This window comes from Stegastes partitus, unplaced genomic scaffold (assembly GCF_000690725.1).
Source record: "Stegastes partitus isolate 25-593 unplaced genomic scaffold, Stegastes_partitus-1.0.2 Scaffold2234, whole genome shotgun sequence".
Lineage (NCBI taxonomy): Eukaryota > Metazoa > Chordata > Actinopteri > Pomacentridae > Stegastes > Stegastes partitus.
The window spans coordinates 50,126-71,757 of NW_007579965.1; the positions used below are offsets into that span (position 1 = coordinate 50,126).

The 21,632-nt window shown below is 42.4% G+C and overlaps 1 protein-coding gene across 1 annotated transcript; it reads right to left on the reverse strand.

Moving 5' to 3' along the window:
• Positions 1-323: 323 nt before the first annotated feature.
• Positions 324-21,563, reverse strand: tango6 (transport and golgi organization 6 homolog (Drosophila); the record flags this gene model as incomplete). Its single annotated transcript, XM_008304472.1, has 13 exons — positions 324-955; positions 6,768-6,881; positions 8,400-8,551; positions 13,254-13,412; positions 14,035-14,092; positions 15,645-16,058; positions 16,557-16,700; positions 18,038-18,244; positions 19,760-19,886; positions 19,961-20,137; positions 20,255-20,367; positions 20,949-21,016; positions 21,466-21,563. Coding segments are annotated over 13 exons (2,008 nt in total), but the record flags the coding sequence as incomplete, so codon positions are not given.
• Between the last annotated feature and the right edge of the window lie 69 nt (positions 21,564-21,632).

Sequence of the window (21,632 nt, forward strand, 5' to 3'; positions counted from 1 at the left end):
AACTCATCTTTGTATTACAAGTTTTGGGAACTTTTATAATCAAATATGCAACTGAGGTATTGTTTATTTAATTTGCATTATTTTTCCAAACAGACATCCAGACTTTAAATGAACCCAGCATGAAGATTCTTGTTTCATTTTGTTGACATATTACAGGAAAAGGTTTTCATGAAGGGGAATTTGGGATTTTTCTTTTTATGACTTCATAAATTGAAATTACTGTTGAAACAAAATCCAATTTCTCTCATTTTTCGACATAAAATGTGCCTAAACCCGTCTGTAAAAACCTTCAGAATACAAACTGGAATAAAACTGAACCTTTAGTGAATGTAGGTTTCAGCCTTTATATGTTTTATAATCAAAACCTACAAACACAAATAAAAAAAGCAGTAAAATAAACACCTGAATGTGTATTTTGGATTTTTCTTCTCAACTAGAAAGCATGTCATAGAAGCAAAATAACCCAAAACTTAACTAGAAAAACAGCGTGTTTTGTCTGAAGTCTAAGACTGAAGTCCTGCCAAACAGATGCTTCTCTGGACCTGCTGTCTGATTCTGATGATTCTGACCCGTTGCTGTCACACCTGCACATTCAGCATCTTCTGTGACACAAATCCAGAGAACAGACGTTGAACACTTTATTTCAGACGAGTGGTTCAGTTCCTGTTGCTTCTACACGATCTGACTGCAGCTCTGAAACCTCCAGAACACAAAACCCGGTTTACACGGAGGCAGAACCGACCCTTTAAAGACCCTGTTCAGTAACTAAACCAGAGTTCTACGGCAGGACGACAATCTTCTTCTCCAGCTTCTGCTCGGGGAAGATGAACCTCCTCATCACGTCGTCCAGCTCCTCCAGAGCCAGCTGAGCGTGAAGCACCGCCACCTCGTCCGGGTCCGAGCGAACCACCAGCTTCAGGGCCCGGTACAGGTCCAACAGAACCTCACTGAGAACCTGCACAGGACAGACACACACGGTAGGGATGCTTAGAATAAAGCAAAACATTAAGGCTCCAAAGCTCCAGATATTCGGGTCGGTCTCCGTCTCCTACAGAACCCTACAGAACCATCAGCAGAGTTATTTCCCTTCACTTCCCACTTCAGGCATTGCACCCAAATTGTCATAACGTTGGGAAAACGCTGCCAGTGAGTTTGGCAACCAGCTCTTGAGTTATTAACCTGCTGAACTCCAAACAGCTTCTGGCCGTTTTATTGCTCCCGTCACATTTCTCCTCCCTGTGGAATTTAAAGTCCAACACCTCTGTGGAAACAGAACGACCAGAAGCAGAGACAAGAACTCAGAAATGGCTTCTGTGCAGGACGGAACAGTTAGAATGACATAAATCAGAAACTGGGTCCACAATTGATACCAACACTGGAAAAAAGCGGTGATTCCACCCAGTATACATGTTTAACTACTGATGGTTTCACAGCATCTACAAACTTTTAAAGATGTTCCTCCATCAGCTGGATGTATCGTCCAACAACCTGCTCCTCTGTTCACTGGTTCCGAGCCGTGCTGCATTTATTTATTCATCACATATGTTGGACTTTCCTCTCTGCTCTGTGGAAACACTGCCTGCAGTTCAACCCGAACACTCTGTTAGCCACAACTGAGTCAGTCACGGCTTCTCAGTTGTGCTACAGAGGATCACGACCTGAGTGCAGTTTCTTTATTTTTTAAAGAAATGTTGTATGAGACTTGTAGAATAAGGTCATTTTGATGAAAAATACCAATTTGAAGCTTAGATTTGGACTTTTTCCAAAATTGTGTCACACATGAGTAGTTCAAGGACCACCGGAAAGTTGGTCACAGCTGAGTCCGTCGTGTTTTTGCAGTTGTGCCACAGAGATATTGATCAAATGTCACAATTTGAAGTTCAGATTTAAATGAAATGAAACTGTGCATCACATGTTTGAGAACAGCTGGGATGTTGAAAACCTACAGGTTCTCTATTTTTTACAGTTTCTGGCTAAAAAATTGTGTAAATTTTAACAGATAACTTTCACACGTTAGTTAAGAGCTGAGCTGTGTGAACTAAAATAAGTATTTATCTGGAATTTCTCCTTTAAAGTTTGGTAAATAAACACAGGAGGAGAAAGAAAAGATGTGAGTATTTCAGCAGTAACAGAAGAAGAAGTAGCAGCTCGTCATTTAACAGCAACATCACTGGTTTCCTGTCTCTTGTTCTTCACTACAACATGAAACCAGACGGTGGTTCTAACGGTACAAATGTTTCCCCAAAACGTTTCAGGAATCTTTACATCGACGTATTGGCTTCCTGCTGCAGAAACTCTGGAGCAGCCCAGATCTTGCTTGGTCCATCTCCAGCTCCATAATTTCCCGTCTCTGGCTCCAGCCTCTGTGCTCCGGTCCTCCAGGTCCTCCAGGTCCGTCCCTCTTTCTGTTCCCACGTCGCGGTGTGTCATTAACCCTGCAGCTGTCGCTAATGACAGGACCTGGACCGGGACCAGCAGCTGGACATCAACATCTGCGGTCGTCCAGCTTTTAAAAAAAAACGTCAACAACTTCCTGCAGCCGCTCGACAGCAAATCAGTGCTTTGTGTCTGAAATCCAACTGTTCAGCCAGTTTCACCGTTTAACAGAAGCGGGTCGGTGTTTTATGTCCAAGAGGTTTTAGAACGTTTGCAGAAGGAGTTCAGGCTGAGACGGTCCTCGTGTCTACATATACAACCACATGGAGTCCTTTCATGCTGCCGTCCTCTTCCTGTTTCTCTTTACATCTTCCTTCAGTCAGTTTTCTTGCTAAAAAAAAGCTGAAAACATTCCAGCTTTTCATGTTCCCTTTTTCCTTCAGTCAGTCCAAATACTCTGAACACTCATTAGACTGATCGCTCTCACAGCCAGAATCCATTTCATTCTTTCTCCAGTTTCTTAAAAACTACAAAATCTAGCATTGATTACAGATGTGTGAGATTAATTAGTTGGAAGCAGAAATCTTGTCAGTTAAAGAATTTCTAAATATTTTATTAACTCTGTGAAACCCAAAAACTTGCCGGCAGGTTAAAAAATAAATAAATAAAAATGAAAATAAATCTATTATTTAAAAAAAAAAAAATTAAAAGTAAAGAAAAAACAAGTAAAAAATAAATAATAATAAAAAAAATGATAATAATAAGTTGCCAAAATTCCACTATTTACCAGCGAGAAACTACAAAAACAGAAACAACTAAAGGATTTTCAGATTTTCCAAAAGGTCCTTGAACTACTCATGAGTAAAGCGCGAGAAAACTTAACTCGTCCCAGTTGAACATGAAGCTTCTAGTTAGTTTTATTTATTCATTTTTTGTGTAAAATCAAAATAAAATATTTGGAAAAATGTCGATTTCAGGTTTTTTTTGTTTTTGTTTTTTTCTTCCTAGTTTTTGTTGGACAAATAATCCAATAAATTAAACTTTCATTTATTCTTTTGTCAGGATTTATGGCCTCATAACTGTCAAACTGCACATTTCTGAATTCTCTCTACTTCTTCACTCTGTTTCCATAGAGATGCAGGACTTTATACTGCAGTGAAAAACGATCAAACAGTGAGTAAAAACGTGACGGAAAACCCCCAGAATCCACTCAGAGTCGATCTTTACAGCCCCTAACTTTGCCTCCTGTAGCTCTGAGCGTGTATGTGAGTGTTTTTAAAAGAGCTAAAACAGAAGCGACTCATTTATTTGCTGTTTTTAGTGTAACTTTAGTGGATGTGAAATTAAAGATGACAGTTTTATTAATTGGTTCGGTCCCCACATAGCGACGCCGTGACACCACAGATCTGCTCAGAGGTTTAACAGTTTGAGTTTGTTTCCAGTGACCTGATCGTTCCTGCATCAGCGTTTCCATCCTCCGAGGCCAGAGGAGCGTGACGCCATTAACCGGGATCCTGCCGTCGACTATCTAAGAACAACACTGGAGTCAGGAATGTGAAACTGTGAGGAGGAGAAATCTGCTGCGGCTCTAAACACAGTGTTCAGGCTGATTCTGCTCGCTCCGGTTCAGCCTGTAATCGCAGCGATGACCACAGGGGAGGTGAGGCTGGATTAGAGGACCTGTCAGGCTCTGTAGCAACAAGCCCTCGCCCTCACAAACACCTGATTCAACCTGAGCACCAGCCGGACCAAACACAGCGTCTTCTTCATCCTCGCTGTCCACTCTCACCTTTCAACCCCGTTCCTGTCGCACGAGTGACCTTTCAGCTCCACGCCGGAGCAGCTGATGGAAAATTACAAGCCGCGCTGCGTTCAGAAAACAGCCGTCGAGCTTTGTGAGTCCGACGGGGAAAACAAACACTCAGTGACTGATTTAGTTCCACCTGAAGGTCATTCTTGACCCGAAGCTCAAGTTCAGCTCATGAGGTCTTGATGAGAACCTTTAAAAAGACACAAGGTGACCCGGTTTTTATTCATTTATCTCATCAGGGGGATTTAAACCTCGTTTCAGAACACTGTCTGGAATTTTATCTTTAGTGCTGGTCCACTGTGTCGCTTTGCTTTGGAAGGTTTTGTATAAATAAAGAACATTAGAAGTTATGTTACTATAAAATGCACAGCAGTAGTTTTCCTGTTACACTGAAAAACTGTTAAAAAATGGTTGAATACTGTAAAGTTCAAAAACTATTTAAATCTTCTTTATTTATTTTTATATTATTTATATATTTATTTATTAATTTCCCTTCTGGGATAAATAAAGTATTTTTCATTTCATTTGAATATCTGTAAAATAATGATATTTAAGCTAATTTAAATGCAGTAAGACTGTAATTTTATGGTCAAACGCAGAACAAGAATGAATTATTATTTATAAAAACACCTTTTTAAATTTTTTTTTATAGTTTTGACCTTTTTTTTCTTATATTTAACTTTTAAATTAAAAATTTTCTTTCTGTGATTTTACTCAATACTATCTGTCATTTACCAAAACAGGGAAAAAGCTGTAAAATCACAGTAAAAAGTAAAAAATTATTACTTAATCCTTATCTTATTTTTTTTTGTTCGAATAACTGCAGGCATCAGTAAAATAATGATTTTTTTTTTTTAGGAATTAAATACAACAAAAGCTACTGTAATTATATATTATAATTATTAAAATACCCTCTTTGGCATTTGAAGAAACTAAACCCGATGCTCCACAACCCAACCAAGACTTTTTAAGACATGAAGTCACCCTGATCTGTGGCTTGACTTTGTAGGACGGTGAACCTACCATCAAGCACGGTGGTGGCAGCATCATGCTCTGGGCTGTTTTACTGTCACTGGCTTTACACAAAGTAAACAGACTAATAAAAAAGGAGGATTACCCTAAAAATTCTTCAGGAAAACCTAAAATAATCAGGCAGACTTTAGTTAAACTGCACCAATTCTGTCAGGAGGAGAGTCAAAGATAAACCAGAAGCTTGTGGACAGAAAGATGTCTGTGAAGATTCCCAGTCATCCAGGTCATGGTTCTTCTCGTAGATTAATCGTAGCAGCTGGACTCAGCAGTCCACCTGCATCTTCAGGACAAAGGACACTCATTTGAAGACAACAACGAACAGATGTTGGCCAGAGAGGACGGATGGTTTGAGAGAAGAGTGAAAGAAGCCATCTAACTGGAAAGACCATCCCTCAGCAGAGGTGGAGGTCTGAGGCGTCACCTCTCACCGGTTTACAACTCAGTCCTAAGATCTCCCCCCAGGAAGATGAACCCACATCCACACCCAGCCCTGAAAGACCCGAACGAACCCCACTGTGGCAGGAGGAGCGCTAACGACTCACATAACGAGGGGGAGGAGCAACAAACCCACATATCAGTATGTGGAACTCCCAACTAGTCAGTCAGAACTGATGAAGCCTCTTGGATGAAACGTCTTCAAGGAACTCAAGCAGGTCCAGTTGCTACGATTAAACTACCAGAATTGTGGACAGAAACCAAAAGCGCCTAAATGAGGTGAAAAGAACATTTAATGAATTATTAGCGTTGTTGTATGTATATTTTTGACCAAGTAGATTTTGTCACACTTCCAGAAGATCTATAATAAATATTTTTTTGCGTGACAAAGACGCACAACGTGTTTCTATAATTAGCAGCATAGAAAAATAAAGTCGAAGCATTCACTGGAAACTCAAGACTGCCAAGATGCACATGGTCTTCACAAGTGTATGTAAACCTTTGTACATGAGTGCATGTATGATTCCTACAGGAGGAGAAAAGATGAAGCCTTTAGCCACAAGAACACCAAACCTACCATCAGGCACGGAGGTGGCAGCATCATGCTCTGGAGCTGTTCTGCTGCCAAAGTAACTCGGACAATGAAGAAGGAGGAGGATCACCTCCACGTTGTTCAAGAAAACCTCAAACCATCAGCAGAAGGTTGATTCTGGATGCAGCCGGATGTTCCAACAACATAATGACCCCAAACAACCATCACAAGTGGTGAAGAAATGGTTCAACCAGGCTGGAATGAAGGTTCTAGGCTGGCCTTCATAAAGCTCCACATCAACCCCATCAAGAAATGTGTCGGAAGAAGCCAACAATATGATCTGAACTGCACCAGTTCTGTCAAGAGGAGGGTCCAAGATAAACCAAAGGAAACCAAAAGAGCCCAGTGGAGGTGAAAGTAGCCAAACGGACATCAAACTAAATATTAGCATTGCTGTATGTAGACTTTTGACCCAGCAGATTTCATCATACTTCCAGAAGATCTGTAATAAATCTATGACAGAACCAAGATACATGATGCACCAGTGTGTTTGGGTTCAGTTGTGAATGTATGCGGGTGTACCTGTGTGGTTTTGTCGCTGAGGCCTCGCAGCAGCTGGGCGATAACGTGGACGGCGGCTCTCCTCACCTCTGCCTCTGTTTCAGTCTTTATCAGAGCCGTCAGACAAGAGCTCAGCTGCACAGAAACACACAGAAACACACTCTCATAGGTATTTACAGAGATCCAGGTCAGCGAAAAGGCAAAAATAGAGCTCGTGAGCATCTTGGAAACAAGGACACAGAAGCCAGGCGGCATTAAAAAACCCCAATAGTGCTTCATTTAAAAACCTGAATGAATTACAGGCTGTTGTTCAGCACTAATGACCAGAGTGTGGAAACACGTTTGTCAGCTGCAGGTCTCCACCGAACCGAACCGGATCGATGGAGGTTATTGGTCAGACATCAGAACCGGCGCGGGCTCGGCGAACGCGCCAACAGAGCCGGTCAGTGTGAGAAAAGTGTGCAGGTTGATGAATAAGCATCCTGTTCCTGCCGCTGACAGTGCTGCTCATTCATGCCAGCAGGCTGCAGCGAGCACAAACTCGCACACAGCAGCAGCTTTTCGTCGAGCCGCTGACCGCTGCAGCAGCCGAAAAACCCCACATGTGTGACTGTGGGCGGCGTTTCCACCGACTCGGATCAAAGTCAGCGAGATCGAACTGCCCACACAGGGTTCAACAACATTTAACACGTCTGAAGCTGGTGCCTGGATCCTTCTGAGTGTCCCATCAGACCCGGTTCTGGAGTTTGTTTGATGGGAATGAAAATGAGAGAAATCCTGAATTATTTAATTTACAAAAAAAATAAAAAATAGAATAAACATGTACACTAATTTTCCAAGTGTCCACATGTGTTACCAGTGCTGGAAAAAAACTCTATAGATATTTTACTGTTCATATTTTCACACCCTGCTCTGCACATCGACTTCACAGAGATGTTTCACCATGCTGGAGGTGTCTCCAACAACTAGTGGAGCTCCACGGTTCTCTTCCTCATATCTTGGCTGATTTCTTTAGACGTTCCACAAAAGGAAGCAGAGTGTTTGACGTGTGCCTCCAATTAACTCAGATGTTGTCAATAAACCAATCAAAAGCCTCCAAAGCCGTGACATCATCACCTGGGCTTTCCTAAATTGTTTGAAGGCATTTTGGTGGACGTAAACTTCTGACTTTGAACAAAGTAATAAAACATTCTCCTTCTCATTATTCTGGCGTTTAGCAAATAGAAATAATTTTGTAAATCCTAACTGACCTGAAACAGTAAAAGTTTAGTCTGATTTAATGACAGACAGTAAGAAAAAAAAAAGATTTTTACGTCTTTTTAAACAGTAAACATCTGGTTTCAACTGTTTATTCTGATCTGATTCATGTCCAAAGAAGCTGGAAGCTGTTTTGCTGTTTTCCATGTTCAGGATTTTGGATTTTTATCAGATTAATTGCTAAAAAACAACAAACAGAGCTTCTAAATTATTTTATTTATAACCATAATAATCAGATTTTATGACAAACTGAAGAATCAGGAGTCAAAACAGCTCTATTACTTTTATAAAAACATATTTTTCATGTCAATAATTCTCACTGATCAGATGCTGCAACACTGTTAACGTCTCCTACAGTCGATACAGTAAACCTGTGTCTTCATGTCCTTGCCTCACCTCCTGAGCCAGCGGCCCCACAGCGTAGTCCAGCCTCCCACAGAGCTCCCCCAGGTTGGACAGGCTGCTGGCCCGGACGCTCTGATCCGGGTCTCTGGTTCCCTGCAGGAAGACGCCCAGCAGAGGACGGCCGAGGTGTGGAGCCAGATCTCCTGCAGGAGGAAGAACAAGCGGATTAGAGCAGTCAGTTCTCAGGATTGTTATTCATCAGGTTGTCTTCTATGTGGTTCAGTGGCTGAGGGACGCCGTTGTTCTCTGTGGGAAATCTGCAAAATCATGTCACAAGAACATCTTTAAAAAAATATGTAGCTATCGAGAGCTGTAGCAGTTTGTGTTAGCGAGTCAGGAGTCTCGAGGAATTTCCATTTCTAACTCTAATCAGAGCCAGTGATGCCGGATGAGGCGAGCTGGTAGAGTGCATTTGGTGCATTTGTGCCTGATTCACTTCATTTAGCTCAAACAGATTTATTGTCCCCTGTGATTAATCTGTTGCTTGAAGACTTTGTACGATTAGAGTCCGTTGTTGTTCCTCAGCTGCTCCTGGTGTTCAGTTTTACTAAGATAACTTACTAGTGGTGCTTTTTCTTTTTCTTTACATAAGTTAATGTGAGAAAAAAGGCGAATAGTTTAAACCCAACAGCCCAACTGTGGCTGAAGGTGAACAGAACTCAAATGTCTGCTGTGTATGACGACAAAAGAAAACGAGAAAATAAGTTGAATTTCTTTGATTATTTGTGTTAAAAAATATGGAGAAAATCTGAAATCAATACGTCCAAGTGTCCACAGGTGTTACCAATACCGGGAAAAAACCCACAAAACAAATGATGCTCAATGTGCTATAGATACTCAACTATTTATTTACTGATTCTGAAATCTGATTCTGATTCTGATATTTTATTAACTTCATCAGCTGTAGAAGATGTTCCACCATCAGCTGGATGTATCTCCAACACCTTCATCCTCTGTTCACTGTTTCTGAGCCGTGCTGCATTTATTTATTGTGGTATTTTTGCAGTTTTTTTTGTCTTATTTGTGCTGTTTTGTCTCTCTTGGGGACAGTTTTGTCTCCTTTCAGTTGCTTTGTGTCTCATTTATGTCATTCTGTGTCTTATTTGTGGTGGTGTTTTCTCTCTTTGTGGTCCTTTTGTCTCCTCATACTGCCTATGCTGAAATATCTCCATGCTTTCAGCCTCTACAGACTTTTCCTCTCCGCTCTGCTCATCAGCTGTAGAAAGATGTTCCACCATCAGCTGGATGCATCGTCCACTGTTTCTGAGCCGTGCTGCATTTATTTATTAATCCAGTTTATATTTTATTTCTTTTGCAGCCTAAAATTGTGCAAAGTGATTCGAAACTTGTCCAAAGTCACATTAAAATGTCCAAAAACGAGTCAAAAATGGTCCAAAATAACTCGAAAACTGCCCACAGTGGCCTCAAATTAGCTCGAAATGACTCGAAATTTGTTCAAAATGACCATTTTTGAGACATAACAGACCGTTTCTAGTCCAGTTTTGAGTCCTTGCACATCAGCTGTAGAAAGATGTTCCACCATGTTGGATGTATCTCCAACAACCTGCTCCTCTGTTCACTGTTTCTGAGTCGTGCTGCATTTATTTATTGATTCAGTAGGTTGGATTTTCCTCTCTGTCTCTCTTGTCGTCTCCTCTCTACACTTATGTCAAAGTTTTTGTTGTTGTTGTTGCTTTATTTGTTTTATCAGACTTGCAGAATTACGCGGTTTTACTGAACAACCATGATTCAAAGCACAGATGCAGTTAATTTTCCAAACTGGGCGTCACAGATGAGTCGTCTAGTGACCGTCGGAAAGTTGAAAATCTGATCTGCTTTCAAAGTTTTTTGTCTGAGATCACACGTCGTAGGTTTTTGGGCTTCAAACTGTTTTTTAAACCACGCTGTGCTGCCGGTGACCTCGTCGTCACTGCTCCACTGTGACACGAAGATAATCTCACTGCTGAGACGCTTTTTGGAAAACAAGATGCAGCTCAGACTCGAGTTCAAAGCACAACAGGCAGACAAAGTGTCGCAGTCTGAGCCTCTGAGAGAACAACAAGGAGCTTTAATCGATCCTTTCAAATCCACATCTTGACACAAGACTAATATTGTTTCTTACAGTGCAGTCGTACTTTACCACCAGCTGTGTGTTTGTGCGCGACACTGCTTCATCGGCAGACACACAAAGAACAGAGTCGGCTACAGCTGCTCCTGCCAAGCAGCAGCGAGTGAAGCCAGCAGCCTCCATGGAGAGGAGGCGACCAGCTGACCGGCTGCTGGTAGTAAGACCTGCCTGACCCCCAGAGTGTTACAGCTGCTTCTATCTGCACACGCTCAGCATCCCGATCCAGGCAGCCTGTCCTAGATTTACCCTTCCCTCAGCTCAGACGCTCCCCCCTTCGTCTCCGGGCCTCAATAGACGGTCACGGCTCTAATGGAGCTGAAGAAAAGGAGTCGCTGTGTTTGTGTGTTAGCGTGAGTCAGCAGGAGCATCGGCCTGCGTCATAACTCCGCACATTAACATGCAACACAGCTGGGACGACTGACGCAGCCCGGCCACAGCTGCACAAACCTGCCCCTTCCTGTGTATGCAGATGAGCTTTACGTCTCCCGCTGCAGAGCTCTTCCCCTCCTTTCTCACCGAGGGGCTACCAGGAGCGAGCCAGCGCCGAGCCAAACATTCATTTACTAAACATTTACTCAACCAGACGAGTCAATTAAGAGGACCTTCGCATTTGCAAGCGACGGCCTGGCACAAGACGAATCTCGGAGGCTTCCAGACAAACACAGCGGCTCTCTGGGTGTCTGCGCAGCGAACTGAAGCTCCGTCCAATATCTCGGCGAGGACATAAACCCCCCGATTGTCCCGGAGAAGTGGTACGATGGCAATCTGGCACATTAAACTGAAGCGGGGTGGGGGGGATAAACCAAAACAGGGGTTTGTATCAGGGACAGGTTGTGATACACAGGGACCCTTCTGATGGAAAACAAGCCGACGACTGTGGTGTCGGCGCTGCACACTGATCACAGGCAAACATACATGTAAACACACATACGGGCACAAACAAGCACGTTTTATTGGTTCCTGCAGCGTTTACCATGAACAGAAAGTCAGAGTTTGTGAGCTGTTCTTTAAACGCAGCTGTAAATAAATCTGCAGCTGCATGTTGAGCTCAGTAATATATGTATATACACTAGGGAGCGACCGATACGGGTGTTTGTAGGGCCGATAGCGACGCTGATTATTGGCATCAATATACTTTAAATGTAATAATTCAGCAGCGTGCGATAGCAGAGAACCCGTCATTCATAACTATACTTCTTTATCAATAAAGGAGACGACAACAGAATAAGTAAAATAGAAATAAAAGTGGTTAAATTCTGATATTTTTTATTTATTATGAGATTTATCGGTAGCTACGTCCGCTGTTCGACTCTATTTTATTAATATTTTATCACTTTAATTGCTCACTAAGGCCCAGATCTTAAATCATTATTACTTCTAGTTTTCCAGATTCTGTTTCAGGTTAATCTGTGGCTGCCTGCTAACTTAGCCGCTAGCCGTTAGCCTTAGCCACTGTGAGAGCAGCTAACTTCCTGGTTTGTAGTTTGTGTTTCAGTGTTTTTCTCAGACCACAGAGTGACGACAGACGGAGAGAGGAGGCTGCATCACACCTGACGTAGCTCATTTTATTTATCAATAATCAGCCAATAAAAACACAGATAATCAGAGAAATGAAGCGTTAGCATGACCAGTCAACAGAGTGCATGCTTAGAGCTGCAGCACATTTAGAAGAAACCCAAATCGAACTCTAAATTAGATATTATCATCTAAAAAAACTTTGGATTTGTTGGGTTTCTTGGTTTAAAATTGTCCAATTGTACCAACTCTTTACCGTATTATTTAAAGTGCGTGAGGCGACATATGTTGTGAATTGCAGCGTTATAAATAAAACTGAATTCATAAGTTGTTATGTTTACACAGACGGACATCCGGCAGATGCAGATCAACACTGGTTTGTATTTAAAGTATTAATGTGTCGTCCAGAGGAAGGCAAATCTAAGTTTCACTTTCCTTTTTGCTCCATTTTTGGGCTCCACCAGCCTCCTGAGAAACACATCTCACTCTGTAGCTGATAAAACCTTCAATATTTTCATCAGCTCGTCTCTAATTGTACCTGCTGCTGCTGAAAACGAGACGGTAAAACTGAAACAACAAGCTAGCTAACAAGCTAACAGATGCTAAAGAGCTTCACACTGTGGCAGCTTCATGGTCGAAGTTCGATATTCAGAGCAGGCTAAGAAACAAAATACATAAAATTATAAATCTGTCATATGTTTGGGGAGTATGTTTCAGTTTAACTTTTAGACCCTCGTCAGCTCATTTTTCAGCAAACATAATTTGCTTTCTTCCCATTTTTTAATGTTAAAATACTTTTACTCTTTTTTTTTTTTAAACAGTATTTAGCTTCTCTTTTCCAGAAGTGATATGAATATGTTCAGATGGTCTGCTCCCAGATTATTATTATTATTATATCAGCTTAAAATAATGGTTTAATATGCAGCTTATCCTAGTTTTTTTTTATGTTAGTTTAGAATTTATTTAGGCTAATGAAGCTAGCAGGTGGAGCATTGCACTGTGTTCCTTTTAATTCATCTTCCAAATCGATTCGTTGAAGCACGATTTCAGTCCACCGAGAGTTTACTTAGTTCACTACAGACCTGCATTCTTGAATTATCCCTTTAAGCAACAACGTGGAGGAGAATCTGCATTTACAGGTAATCAATTCTGGTTCTTCATCTCATCAACTTTCACGGGGGTCAAACAAACACGATGCTCACCCATGGCCCTGCTCGCCCTCATCAGCACCTCGCCCAGCTTCAGCCGGGTCTCCAGGGAGCGCTGCTTGTCGGACGAAGGCAGCGAGGGTCCGTGTTTGAAGTCTCTGAGGAGCCTCTCCAGGATCCTGTCGGGGAACGAATCAGCCAGAGAGGCCAGACCTGCAGACACAGTTTACGCTCAGTCCATCTGCCACCGACCACCGATCAATCCATCTCAAGTGGTCACGTGTCTCAAACTATTTCTGCTCAGCCGTCTCTGATTTGCGTGAAATTTTTGCAGCATAAAATATGGATATCTATGAAGATATTTGTGAAATTACAGCTTGATATATGAAACACTTTCTGAGATAAAAGGTTTTTAAAAATCGCCCGTCGACCCACTTTCAGCAGGTTTTTTTTTTTCCTCACGTGGAAATTTGAGGCTTTTTGAACAATAATATCTCAGGAACAAAAAAAGATAAAAACCTGAAATTTTCACTGTTTCTTCTCATCATGTTATTGATTCAGAATCTGTGATATTAGACAGGCAGATCAAATAAGCTATGAGTATGGGTTCCTGAGATATTGTTGTTCAAACAGCCCTCAAACCTGAATGTGCGGCCGATGGGCAATTTTTTAAAACTGTATTTAAGATATCAAACTAAAAATTCACACAAATCCCTAAAAAAATCTGTAGTTTACGATTTAAAAAAATGTTTCAAGCAAATCAGAGATGGTGGAGCAGAAGGAAGGAGGTGATTTGAGACAGAAAAACCCTCCACAATGTGCATTTTTAGGTTACCTTGGATGGCTGACAGGTAAACGAACGAGTCCTCGTGCTCCAGATTTTCCAAGAAGAGCTGCAGAAGAGACACAAGACCAGCAGAATTAATCACCATCAGCACCAGTGGAACCAGAGAGGATCAATACTGGAGCACATTAAAGACGACTATCAAAGGGAATAATCAGCGTGACGGGGCGAAGGTGGGGGAGAAACAGGCAGAACATATGACAGGTGGCCGCCGCAGTTTGAGAAAACTCAACCAAATCCAAGAAAAAAAAAAATCAATATGGGGGGTTTGTGGGGTAACAGCAGGGGTCTGAAGAGGGGCTCTGGATTACAGAGAATACCAGATGAGTTTGTTGCCCTTCTGATCACCTTAACAAGCCCCAGGAGGGCAGCAGCGCCCCCTTCAGCTCCCCGAGGAGGAGCTTCAACTGCCTCATCTATTATAAATGTCTCAGGAGGAGCCGGTGATACAAGAAGAAGAAGAAGAAGAAGAAGAAGAAACCTGGACCTGGTGCTAAACTTCTCCTCAGAACTCCACCTGTTCAGCTGCACTGAGCAGCGACGACGCTCACAAGAAGAGAGGTTTACTTCACTTCAAAAAGAAAAGTACGACATAAGATGGAGAACGTCCCACTTGTGGATCCATAACTAAACAAGGCATAGAAATCAGATTAAATAAAAGAATTGAAAAATTAGAAATGCATGAAGGAAAAATGTATAAAAGCTGTCCAGATGCACGATAAACACAGTTTAATCCAACATTTTTCACACTGAATGCCAAATTTTGGTTTGAAATTTTAGACTTACTTAGACAAATGTGAACTATTTTTGTGTTAGGGGGTTAGGATAGGTTAGGGTAGAAATGATCATGAGTATAGAAGCTGCATGTTCTTTAAAAAAAAAAAAAAAAAAGGGCAGGGGAATATATGAATATTTTTGGACATGGTAAAAAAAAAACAACATAGAAAAAGTTAAAAGTTCAACATTAACATCGCCAACACAATGTCTTCATGTCTTTTGTCACTTGTTAACGTCATTTCCGGCAAAAAGAAACCTGATGGTAAAATAAAAACTGACTATAAATCCACATTTTTCATTGGAATGAATACTGTTGGGGCTTAACTACTTGTTAAAGTATAGTTTAAAATGTTTGTGTACCAAAAATACTCATGTCTAAATCCTGTGTGTCTACTTTATGATTTTTCTTTCTCCCAAAAAAGTCTGATGTGGAAGACAGTAATGAAAAACTACAAAAAGCAGACGTACAGACCTGGTCGACTCACCATGAGGACTGTCTTTTGTGCCTCTGAGAAAATAACAGCGAAAGTTTGTCTTTTGTCTTTAATAGTTTCTGAGATATTGTCGCTCAAACAGCCTCAAATGTCAATGTGAGAAAAAAACCTGCTGAAAGTGGGTCGACGGACGAATAAAAAGCAAGAAAAATCTCTGAAAGTATTTGATGTATTACACTAAAAATTCATAGATATTTCTTTAAATATACGTAGTTTATGATAAAAAAAAGTTTGGAACCAATTTAGAGATAGTTGAGCAGAAACCGGTAAATTGTTAGAAATAGTGGTGAAAAACTACAAATAGTGAATTTTCAGAACCGGTCAACTCACCACGAGGACTTTCTCCTGATTCTGGACGGCTTCTGGGTCTCCGTGTTGCACCCTCTGGTTCAGGACCCTCAGGGCGAACGCTCTGGTCGGCACGTCCGGGTCGCACGCCTCCAGCAGCCAATCAGAAAACGGCTTAGCAGGCGGGTCACTGGTGCCACTTCCTGCAGAGGATGCTGGGGGTTTGCCGACAGGCGTCTTTGCTTCGCTGGTGTGGTTTGCTGCTGATTCGGGGTTCCTGGAGGATGAACCGGCGGCAGCGGCGGTGAGGTTTTCAGGCCGGTAGGCGCCGTGAGTAGCGATGACAGCTCTGAGGTTGGACGCCAGCTCCTGGACGACGACGTCCGGATGCCGCTGAGACAAAGTCTGCAGCGGAAGGAGGAGCTTCGACATGGACGAGTAGTCGTCTGCACCGAGCTGAGACGAGACGGGAAACAGAGGAGGCCTTCTGTCAGTTTATATTTAAACCTCTGAAACTGTTCAACCTGATCTGAACGCTGAATAAATCCACTTCCAAATCACACTCATGTCAGATTATTGGTAACACCGGTGGGCACCTGGACATGTGGATTCCAGATTTATTTTTATATTTGTTTTGTTTGTTTGGTAACATATCGGGTAGTTTGAAAAAATGTTAGAGATGCTGTTTTTGTTTTTTTCAATCCTTGTAATGATTCATGGACAGTTCTGAGTTCTCACTACTTCTTCATGGTTGTTGTGTTTTCATAGAGGTGCAGGACTTTATATTCTAGTGAAAGAAAAATGAGCAACAAAACACCAAGACACTGCTTGGACTCCAGAGATTTAAACCTCTAATTATCTTTTCTTGAGGTAATTAACACTTCAGACCTGTTGGTTTCCACACATACGAGGACCTGAAGAACATGAAACATGCAGCTGAAGGTGGATTTCTACCTGAGGTCCAGACAGCATCGTGGCCACCAGACCCATCCCCATGCTCAGCGTCTGGCTCTCCACCGGGTTCCCAACGCGTGGCCCAGTGGCCTGATCGAGGCCCACACAGGCCCTCTGGAGGAGCGACACCATGAAGTCCACCACCTGCAGGGAGGACGAACGGAGGCCAAACATTTAAAAGTGTTCCAGCCAGCGGAGCTCTAACAACTCCAACACTCGGTCCTTATAAAGGCTAAAAGTGAGACATTACCCGGCGAAGTGAGGCCAGTTTATCAGAGACTTTACAGCTATTTTAGTGTAACGGCATGACTCAGAGTGGCCTGCTTCCATTTAAACAACTCCCCGAGGACCGCGGGCCGATTTTAAAATATGCTGCAGGAGGAGAGGCGTGATCCTCGGAGGCCGAGCCGACAACAACCGGGCAGCTTCCTGTCTCATTAAACGCAGCCGTTAAACAATACGACACGAATCCAGGACACAGAAACCGTCACAACCAGGTCACATGTTCTAGCTGCACATGCTGCTGCAGCACAAGGTTACAACAGGTACCACTGGTAGAGCACCTGGAGGCTTCAGGAGAAAGCACCTGGACCTCTCTTTTAGCATCTTCAAAACGCTTCACCTCCAATCTGAAAGTCTTCTTTAAAGATTAAGAAGCCTCTTCAGTGAGAGGTGAGACAATGAGGTTCTTTTAGGTTATGGAAGACACTACAGTTCAGAAGAAGCCTCTTGAATAATAGGTGAGAAAATAAAGTTCTTTCAGTTTCTTAAGGACGTTTCTTGAAGAAGCCGCTTGGATAAGAAGGAAGAAAATCAGGTTCTTCTGGGTTCTTGAAGATGTTTTTTGAAGATGTTTCACCTCTAATTCAAAAGAATTCTACAGAGTCTAAGAAGAATGAGAGGTGAGAAAATAAAGTTCTTTTAGCTTCTTTCTTGAAGATGTTGCTTGAAGAAGCGTCTTGAATGAGAAGTGAGAAAATTAGGTTCTTTTCGACTCTAGAAGACACTTCTTGAAGATGTTTCACCTCTCATCCAAAAGGCTTCTTCAGAACTTTAGAAGCCAGTGAAACAAGTGAGAAAATTAGGTTCTTGTAGGTTCTTGAAGACGTTTCCTGACGACGTTTCTTGGAGAAGCCACTTGGATGAGAGGTGAGAAAATTAGGTTCTTTTGGATTCTTAAAGATGCATCGTGAAGATGTTTCTGGAAGAAGTTTCTTGAAGAATCCTACCTCTCATCCAAAAGACTTCTTCAGAACTTAAGAAGTCTCTCAAACGAGAGGTGAGAAAATGAGGTTCTTTTAGGTTCCTGATGACGTTTCCCCTCTTGAAACGTCTTCAAGAACCTAAACGAGAAGTCCAGGTGCTTATTCCTGAGGCTTCTAGGATTACCAGGACCTGGATGTCTGAGAATCAACACAGACTCACTCGTAGAGAACCTTATGTTCTGCACCATGTTGGCTCCACAGCTGGAGTTTCCTCACCTGTGTGGTTTTCCTCAGCAGCTCGGTGTGCTGTAAACACTCCACCATCACGGCCAGAACCTGCAGCAGAACCAGCCTCTGGGCTCGTCTCTCGGCTCCGCCCAGCTGCTGCTGCTCCACCTCCAGCAGCGTCATGGCCGACACGTCCGGCTGCTCTCCGTCCTTCGCCTCTTCATCGTCGGCTGCAGCCGCCCAGCTGGTCAGCTCCTGCAGGAGGAACAACAGCAGCTCAGGTTCTGCAGCAGAACAAACACCGGACCACAGACTCTGATCCACCTAAAGAACAGTGAAGCCTCCAAAGCTCAAATAATCATTTCATCGAGTTGTGAAGACCTCCTCGTAGCGCTTTATCCCAGAAGAACTGTGCCTGTGGTTTCCAAAACAGACTGAAGCTCCTGCATTGAAGAAGTGATTTAACCCTCTGAAAATCATAAACCGGCGAATGGATTTAAAAATGAATGTTACTTTAAAACAAAACTCCTCAAAGTTACACCATTTATCAGCTACAAACTGCAAAAACAAACACAATCAGTGCATTTTCAATTTCCAACAGTCTTTCAAGTACTCATGTGTGAACAAATCTAATCTTAAAACCAGATTTTACAAAAAAATCCCTTTATTCTACAAAAAATCCTCCAAAAATAAAAGCATGTGCACTAATCGGATTCTGCGAAAAACAAAAAATTCTGTGCTTCTTGCTGCATCTAAAAAAGCAGCGACCGACTCAGATGTGACCGACGGCCACGTGGTAAAAATCCTGAGAGTTTAAGGCTGAACTGCAGGCAGTGTCACAGGTGAGACGAATAAAAAATGTAAACAATAAAATATCTACAGAATTCTGCAAACTGTAAAAACAGAAAGAATCTAATGATGTTCAAATTTCCACCAGTCCTTGAACTAATCATGAGTTAAGTGGCAGAAAACTTCACTTTTTGCCAGTATTGGTAACACCTGTGGACACGCTTAATCCAGGTTTTTTATTCAATTTTTGTGTATATAGTCAAAATAACTGAACTTTAAAAATAATAATAATAATGATTTCTGTCATTTTAACTGTGTCATGCTGCTCTGTAGACATTCCTGAGTTCTCTCTCTCATTTTTTATGGTTGTTCTGTTTCCACAGAGGTGCAGGACTTTAAATAAGACTGAAAAATGAGCCAACATTGTGGGAAAAAATGTGACAACAGCAAAATAAAACTCAGAAACTGCTGCTTGGAGATCAGAGGGTTAAAGCAAAAGTACCACAGGAAGGAAGTCAGTGCAGAAAAATGTCTCCTCTGATTATAAGACCATAGATTATATCTCTTATAGATTAGTTTTACTTGTGTATTTATGTAAAAGCAGGACTGTTGTAGTGGCTCTAAACCTCCACAAAAGGCTTCAAACTTTCCTTCCTCATATCTCCCGATGACCCTGAACATCCCTTAGTCATGCTGCTACAGGCCCAGACCGCTGGGTGACCTCCCATGATGCACTGCTCTGCTCTCCTTCGCTCCCTATACATCTATATACCGCCACTGCATGCCATTAACTTTGAGCTGTTTCTGTCCTTTCTGTCCTCGCTCTGCAGGAATCTCTGGCTGGAGATTCTTTTTCCTGATCTAAGGTTAAAGTTAGAGCCTGACTGTGCAGATTGTGGGTTTAATTATGGGCTGCTGGACTTTAAATTAACAGGTTTGGGTGATTTGCTGTGCAGGACTCACAAAAACTTGGATCTTTACCTGCAGCAGTTCCAGGAAAAAGTCTCCCGGCAGGTCGCAGTCTTTGAGCTCCGCCAGCAGCTGCATCAGACACTCGAGCCGCCACTGTTCCCCCGACAGCTTCTCGTACAGCTCGTCGTCCTCGTCGCTGGGAGCAGAAGAGGACGGTTATACCGGCGGTCAGAAGACAGATCTGCGAGCTGAGTTGTTTTATTTTTTTACCTGCTGCTTCCTCTGCAGCTCAGTCTGGCTCCTCCATCGCTGCCCGGCGTGAAGCGGAAGTCGGACGCCACCTCGTTGTTCCGCCGCCGAAGGCCTGAAAGCTGCCTGAGCGCCGACAAACCCGCAGAGGACTCGGCGTGGTTCAGGTACCACAGTAAGATCTCCTGACAGGGGGTGCTGTGGAGCAAACAGGGACTCCTCAGACTGGATTTCACTCTCAACAAGTGTTAAAGCTCTCAAGAAAAACGAATAAAAGTAGAACACAAAGGTTCAACACAAGTAATAAACCATTACCGCAGGTGGGAGACGTTCTTCTTGGTGAAACAGAACAGCGTGAAGACGACAGGGAGAACTTCTTCCAGAGCTTTGAGGAGGGGAACCGACGGACTGTTTCCAACCACCCAGATCTGACAGGAGACACAATGAAACACTGTGAGCAGCATGACGAGGGTCAAAGAGAAAGAAAAACACAGCGTCTGTTTCTACATCTGCATCAGTTCAACCGTTAAAACACATTTGTGACATTTTATTCATTTAAAGCTGCACAGATTTCTTTAAATTCACGTTTTCTCACAGTCCAGACTGACTCCCATCTGTCCTCTAAAAGCTACCTGCAGAAACATCTCCTCCTATTGGCTGCAGGTGTGGCCTCTGCAGCCAATCACAGCGCTACCTTGTGAATAATGAACATATCTTTATGCTGCATCTTTGTGCTGAGTAAGTAGGAGATGCAGCTGGAGATGTCAGAGTGTGTGGGGGAGAAGAACTCCCTTGGCCTTGGATTCGAGGCTTTGTGAGACTGCAGAAGCTTTACACAAACAACTAGCAGCGATTTAACACACTGGAGGAACAGAAGGAACCACAGAGAGCAGCTTTATAACAAACTAAAGGGAAAGAAGGAACCACAGAAAGCAGCTTTATAATAAACTAAAGGGAAAGAAGGAACCACGATAATCAGATTGGTTCCTTAAAGCTACTAGATCTTCACCTTGTAGACGTCGTCCACACACCTGGTCAGCTCCGACTCCTCCACTGCAGCCTGAGAATCGTCCTCGTCTGGAAAACAAACAAGAAGCAAATTATCACCCGAAGAAGAAGTAATAGAAGAAGAAGTAGAAGAAATAATGGAAGTAGAAGAAATAATAGAAGAAGAAGAAAATAATAGAAGAAGAAGAAATAGAAGAAGCAGAATAAATAAATAATAGAAGAAGAAGAAGAAAAATAAAAGAAGTAACAGAAGAAGAAGAAATAATAGAAGTAGAAATAATAGAGGAGGAAGAAGAAATAGAAGAAGTCATAGAAGTCTAAGAAGTAATAGAAGAAGAAGTAGAAGAAATAGAAATAGAAGAAGTCATACAAGTTGAAGAAATAATAGAAATAGAAGAAATAATAGAAGACGTAGAAAAAGAAGACTCAATAGAAGCAAAAAGAAGAAGACAAAGCATCTGTTCTGTGACTTTAGCGTGTAACTGACATGTAGAGATGCAGATGTTGCGTTTACTGACCGGATGCGGTGATGCAGCGCTGCAGTGGAGCCAGCAGGGGGCAGAGCAGGTACTGCTGGGCCAAGCTGGGCCTCTCCTGCACCACGGAGAGCGCCGCCCTGGTGGCCACCCGCTGGAACTGCTGAGCTGTCAGCTTGTCTTTGAAGTGCAGCAGCTCCAGGATCTAA